Genomic DNA, 6,467 nt, shown 5'->3' on the forward strand with positions numbered 1-6,467 from the left:
GCGCGGTGGCTCATGCCTGTAATCCCAGCACTTTGGGAGGCCGAGGCGGGTGGATCACGAGGTCACGAGATCGAGACCATCCTGGCTAACACGGTGAAACCCCGTCTCTACTAAAAATACAAAAAAATTAGCTGGGCATGGTGGCAGGTGCCTGTAGTCCCAGCTACTCGGGAGGCTGAGGCAGGAGAATGGTGTGAACCCGGGAGGCGGAGCTTGCAGTGAGCCGAGATTGCGCCACTGCACTCCAGCCTGGGCGACAGAGCAAGACTCCGTCTCAAAAAAAAAAGAAAGAAATAATAATAATAATAAAAGCTGGGTGCAGTGGCACATACCTGTAGTTCCAGTTAATGGGGAGACTGAGGTGGGAGAATCACTTAAAATCAGGAATTCGAGACCAGCCCGGGCAACATAGCCAGACTCTATATTTAAAAAAAACACAGACAAGTTTTGTTTTTTGGTTTTTTTAGACAGAGTCTTATTCTGTTGCCCAGGCTGGAATGCAGTGGCGCGATCTCGGCTCACTGCAACCTCCGCCTCCCAGGTTCAAGTGATTCTCATGCCTCCACCTCCCAAATAGCTGGGATTACAGATGCCCGCCACCACACCTGGCTAATTTTTGTATTTTAGTAGAGACAGGGTTTTGCCAGGTTGGCCAGGCTGGTCTCGAACTCCTGACCTCAAGTGATCCACCCACCTTGGCCTTCCAAAGTGCTGAGATTAAAGGCATGAGCCACCGCACCCAGCCCACCCACACAAGTTTGTGAAGAGCCAAGGAATACATGGCAAGGTCTTGGACTGCCCAGCTAGGCTCTCACACAGCAGTATGTCATGAATATTCATGAGTGAATAGAAATTCCTTCTGCTAGATCCCTGCAGGCTCCTCCTCCAGAGGCCCCAGGGCCCTGTCTGTCCCCAGATCTCCATCTAGTGGCCCAGAGAGTGCTGCACTTCCCCACCACCCACAGGACCAATCACAGCTGTACTAGCTCTCAGTGAGGTCTGCTCTGAGCTAGACCTCACACAGACTCCAGTGTCCAAGTAGAACTCAGTCCCTAGGACAGACAGACAAGGCAGTCAGGGATTGAATGAAGCACTGAGGGAGGGGTATGTTGAGGTGCTTCAGGGAGGGTACTGCCAGCCAGTTCTCGACCACTGTCTGGCCCCCATTCTACCTCCAGGCCTATGCCCTGGTGCCCCCCACTCTTCCTGGGCTGTGCCCTGTGGTTGTCACAGGGCCACCCTTCTTTATCCAGGGCTCCGCTGAGGGCCATCCTACTGACACCTTGACCCCGGAACTGGCCATTCTCTTACCCAGTTTTCCTCACAGTCTTGGCACCAGGGTTATAGTGGTGGCTGAGAGGCAGGACTGACCTCAGGCCAGTAACCTCTGACTTAGAAGTTCCATCCCACCCAGGGATGTTGCAGAGAACTGAGAAAGTGACCGGAGCTTGACCCTGAGCATCTGTAGAGTCAGGAGAGCATTTGGGGGTGAGGGGCTCCAGGCACTGCCTAGGGCAGACCCTTGATCCAGGCACCTCCCTGTGGCCCACATGCCTGGACTCCTCTCTCTCCTCAGAAACCCAAGGACTTGGACTTCGCCCAGCAGAAGCTGACCGATAAGAACCTGGGCTTCCAGATGCTGCAGAAGATGGGCTGGAAGGAGGGCCATGGCCTGGGCTCCCTCGGAAAGGGCATCCGGGAGCCAGTCAGCGTGTACGCAGCAGGCAGCCTGGGGTGGGAGTGGGTGGGGCCTCAGTCCTTCCACCTGCAGCCCGACCTTGGCTCCCTCATGCCCAAGATGACTTACAGCTGGCAGTTGATTTTTGTTTTTTAAACAAAAGGTGTCTTCACATGAGAAGCTGATCATTTACATATGCAGGTGTTTACAGGGCTCCTTTCTGTCCTGATGTAGATTTTTTAACCAGCTTGTTGGCCCTGGTCATTTTGTCCTCATTTGTTATCATCATAAAGCCAAGTGGTATTTCTGTGTAGTTTTGGCCTGGAACCACTTTCCCATTCCCAGGAACCCATAGCCGGGCCAGCCAGGGTCCCGAACACAGGCCCAAAGTTTATTAAACCCCAATCGTAACATCCAGCAGGCATTTCATTTAATACTGAGCTTAGTCCCTGCTGGGTAAGGCATTCCGAGGTAACCAGGGCCCTCTGGGCACCCCCTCAAAAGCCAGCTCTTCTTCGAGGGTGAGTACTCCTTGTTTCCACTGTGAGTCGTGTCTTGATTTTCCCTCTCTTTGATGTCTCAGTGTGTGTCCCAAACACCTGCATCTCATGGACTGTTTGTGCCCATGCCCAGTTCCTGGGATGCCAGGCCCTGGGCTCAGGTGCACAGCTGACTCTCTTTTTCACTCCTTAGGGGAACCCCCTCGGAAGGGGAAGGGTTGGGTGCTGACGGGCAGGAGCACAAAGAAGACACGTTCGATGTGTTCCGGCAGAGGATGATGCAGATGTACAGACACAAGCGGGCCAACAAATAGGTATGTTTACAGGCCAGTGCATAAGGCCCTCCGCCCTCACCGGCGTGCTGGTATGCAGAGAAATTCCCCCAACAAAGTTGATATTCCCTGTTCCCCCAAAAATGCCACACACAAAAAAAATCACAAAATTCTGTGAGGGAAACAAAAGGGTCTCTGGATGTGGATATGCCCCATTCTTAACCTTCCAGGTTTGCCGAAGGAGCAAACCTCATGTTGGCCAAGGGCAGCTGCACGTGGCCTGCCTGGTGCCCTGGCTGTGAGCCCCTCGAGGCCTCTAGACCAGGCTCCGTGACTGTGCGCGTGGAAATAGGCCACACCTGTCTCTTCTCTTGCTCAAGTTTTCTCTCACAGATGAGGGTCACCTACCACATAACATGACCAGCAAACGGACTGTTCCTAGTCCAGAGGGCCTTGCCATCATGCAAGTGGAAGGGCGACTGTGACAGCCACCACCACAGAGGATGGCAGTTAGCAGTGTCCCTTTGTGAGGGTCTTCAAATCCTTTTCCTTCTGCAGGGCCTTGGGCCTGTAAATATCCTCATCTTTCTACTCTTTTTTTTTTTAGTTGTCCCTCTCACCTAATTTTCAACTCAGTTTTGAACAAAATCGTTCTCTTCCTGAATAGATCAAAACCACTGATGAGAAAGATAAGCCTTGAAGCAGGAATTGCCCTTAAAACATCATCCCTGCCCTGGATCGGCCTGGAGCCAGTGCCCAAGTACGGTTTGGTGTGTACATGAAAACAAACGTCTCTGCAGTCTCTGGGGCGGAGGTTTCGCTGGCTTTTCTTTCTCTCAAAGAAAAAACATGCACCATTTTCAATGTGCTTTTGCCTCTCCTCTCTGTTTACATGCTTTTAGCAGCAAGTCCCCTCCAAATCTGTCTTGGTTCCCCTTCAGAAGGTGGCGCTGCCCCCGAAAGGCACCTCAGCCTGTGAGTGCTGAGGAACCAGCTCCTCTGGCTGGTTTTCCAGTCGGACTGGCCATTGCTCTCCAGAAGTGCTCTGTTAGCAAACGTGATGTGGAAACGATCACAGATGGTGTTTTCTCGTTGTTCTCCAGAATTTATACGGGGGAAACAAATCGGTAATTACCAAGTCTGCGCTCGGGTACCAAAGCTCTGAAGCTCTCCGAACAGTTGCCATACTTGAGTTGATGAATGTGTTATTCATGATGTCTCATCTCTTCAGTGCATCTTGAGAGACTTAATGAAATTTTAGCAACAGTACAGAATAGCTCTATCAGGTGGGGAGTAATCATTAAACAGATGAAATCGGCCCCAGATTTACATGTCTCTTTAGAATCCACAGTGTAAGCAAACTACAGTTACAAAAGGATGGGGGTTGTAAACTCTCTGACACTCTGCACTTTTCGCACGTGTGACATCGTCAAGTGCTGTCTTATTACAGCCTTTGTAAGGAAAGGCAGGCTCCCTCTGGGGTGGGCTCTGCAGCTGCTCTATTTCCAGGCGTGTGATCGCTGCCACTCTACAGATTCCCCAGCAGTCTGCTGTGTGTAACTCCACTCAGTTCTCCACTCATTCTTCCTCGTGAAGCAGGAGCATTAAAGTTTTAAGTATGGGCAAAAATCTGGTAGGATCCTCCTCACACCCTGGGATTAGGGGACACAGCAGTGGCTAGGGCATCAGCCACAGAACTGAGTGGGAAATGCCACTTGTATTGGCTGTAAAGAAATCCTGGCTTTGGGCTGGGCATAGTGGCTCAAGCCTGTAATCCCAGCACTTTGGGAGGCTGAGGCGGGTGGATCACCTGAGGTCAGGAGTTTGAGACCAGCCTGGCCAACATGGTAAAACCCCATCTCTACTAAAAATACAAAAAGAAAATTAGTCAGGCGTGGTAGCAGGCATCTGTAATCCCAGTTACTCAGGAGGCTGAGGCAAGAGAATCACTTGAACCTGGGAGGCGGGGGTTGCAGTGAGCTGAGATCATGCCACTGCACTCCAGCCTGGGCGACAGAGCAAGACTGTATCTCAAAAAAAAAAAAAAAAAAAAAGGCTGGGCGCGGTGGCTCACGCCTGTAATTTCAGCACTTTGGGAGGCCTAGGCAGGTGGATCACGAGGTCAAGAGATCGAGACTATCCTGGCCAACATGGTGAAACCCTGTCTCTACTGAAAATGCAAAAAATTAGCTGGGTGTGGTGGCAGGTGCCTATAGTCCCAGCTACTCAGGAGGCTGAGGCAAGAGAATCACTTGAACCCGGGAGGCAGAGGTTGCAGTGAGCCAAGATTGTGCCACTGCACTCCAGCCTGGCAACAGAGCGAGACTCTGTCTCAAAAAAAAAAAAAAGAAAAGAAATCCTGGCCTGTTTAAGCCACAGACTTCCTAGGCTGTGGTCCGAGGTCCTTGTCTGCCTGGTCCCTGTCACCTTGCAGTGCCACCACCCCCAGGGGTTCTGCTTGCTTCCAGTGGCTGCTGTAGCTTTGGCAACTGGCAGATCTTTATGGCAGTAGAGGTGCCAGCATGGAGGATGGGGCTTGGGTTTATTACCCAACCCTCGAACGAACCAGCCTGTGGGGGCCTGGAGTAGAGCTGGTTTTGGGGAACCACAGGTGTGGGGGGTTCATCTTCTCCTTTCTCCTTCTCCTTTCCTGACTCCTCTGACAGCTTCCATGTTGGCCGTGGGTCAGGTGAATGGATGGAGCTCCGAGCGAGGCTCGGCTTGCTGGCCCGAGCGAGGCACACACACCTACAGCATGGATCAAGCTCGCTCTCTCCAGCATCGCCCTGACCATTCCATGTGCTTTGTCGTAGCATGTTAATTCTTGACTTTCTCCACTTCATTTTACTAAAAAGTTAAATGCTTTAGGAATTTGTGGTGTGTGGCCACTGACCACCCCCCACCTCCTGCCGCTCCTCCAAGTTTGAGCTGAGATGGTTCTGTGAGTCCTTGGCAGGGGTCAGAGGGCACACCTCCTTGAACCTAGAAAGTCCCTACACTCTCAGAGGACGCCTCTCCTGTGGATTCAGCGCTGGGGCAGTGAAGGTGTCGGGAGCCAGCAGAGCATGGTGCGTGCTGCCAGCTGCCGGCCGGCCGGCCGGGATAGAGGAGATGCCACTGGCCCTCCATGCCCCCAGCCCCTCCCTCTTAATCGAGGCTGCCCTTGCTGTCTGCAGAGGCCACTCTGCAGGATCCTCAGGTCGCGCGTGACGTGTGGTGGCACAGCCGTGTCAAAGTCACAGTGTCTTTTCTGTCGTTCTAGTTCCAGGGTCACTCCCGAGAGGACAACAGGCATCTGGAAGTGCTCTCTCGCCACTCTGGGTGCTTACTGTCTCTGGCTTGTTTCCATCACTGGAAATCACTTAGAGAATTGTAGTGTTTTTGGTCCTTGATAAAGCCTAGAAGACATTCGTGATGTTACAAAATGGAAGTTTTCTTTTGTTTCTGTTTTTTAAGATCTAAGAAGTTGTGAATGTTGTTAATCATTTAGCCGTTGCAATAAATGTAGAGGAAATGCAGTGTGCCACGGTCTCCGTGGCTGTGTTTTTAAAATCAGATCAGTCACCAGCGCACGCAGATGGGAGTGCAGTGTAGAACCAGATGACGGCTGCCTCCCAGCACGTGCCCTCCGCCGGCATGGTGCTCCTCCCTCGGCCCCTCCTGACCGGCTCACCCCCCTGAGGGACCTTGTGGCACTGTCACCAGGAAAGCCTGGAAGATGCCAGACAGCAGGAAGTGACCAAGCACCAGAGGGAGGGTGATTCCCTTCTTGGGAGGCTGGGGAGGATAATTGGTACCGCCGAATACAGAAGCTGCCTTTGAGGGGTATCAGGGAAGTGGGAGCCATGCCCCTGCTGCCTACGACTCACCTGTGGCCACAGGGCTTTGCCCCATCATCCCAGGGCTGGATGGGATGGCAGTTCCAGCTGCCAGAGTAAAACCATGGCCTGCCTGGGCCTCCCTCTGACTGAGGAGCTCCCTCTCTGTCATCTTCATACTCTCTGCTGTCCCTGGGTG

At 52.5% G+C, this 6,467-nt stretch overlaps 1 protein-coding gene across 6 annotated transcripts in view; it reads left to right on the top strand.

The window, feature by feature from the left end:
• Positions 1-5,973, top strand: part of SUGP2 (SURP and G-patch domain containing 2) — a 45,836-nt gene extending 39,863 nt beyond the window's left edge. For 2 of the 6 annotated variants that reach the window (XM_023229809.2, XM_023229808.2), the window contains exons 9-11: positions 1,577-1,713; positions 2,372-2,492; positions 3,118-5,968. In XM_023229809.2, the coding sequence (XP_023085577.1) occupies positions 1,577-1,713; positions 2,372-2,492 (258 nt within the window). In that variant the 3' untranslated portion in view covers positions 3,118-5,968. Of the gene's footprint in view, positions 1-1,576; positions 1,714-2,371; positions 2,493-3,117 lie in introns of all 6 variants that reach the window. The other 4 variants (XM_026457005.1, XM_026457003.2, XR_002735219.2 and 1 more) reach the window with 3 other exon arrangements.
• Positions 5,974-6,467: the final 494 nt, after the last annotated feature.

Source organism: Piliocolobus tephrosceles, chromosome 21 (genome assembly GCF_002776525.5).
Source record: "Piliocolobus tephrosceles isolate RC106 chromosome 21, ASM277652v3, whole genome shotgun sequence".
Classification (NCBI taxonomy): domain Eukaryota; kingdom Metazoa; phylum Chordata; class Mammalia; order Primates; family Cercopithecidae; genus Piliocolobus; species Piliocolobus tephrosceles.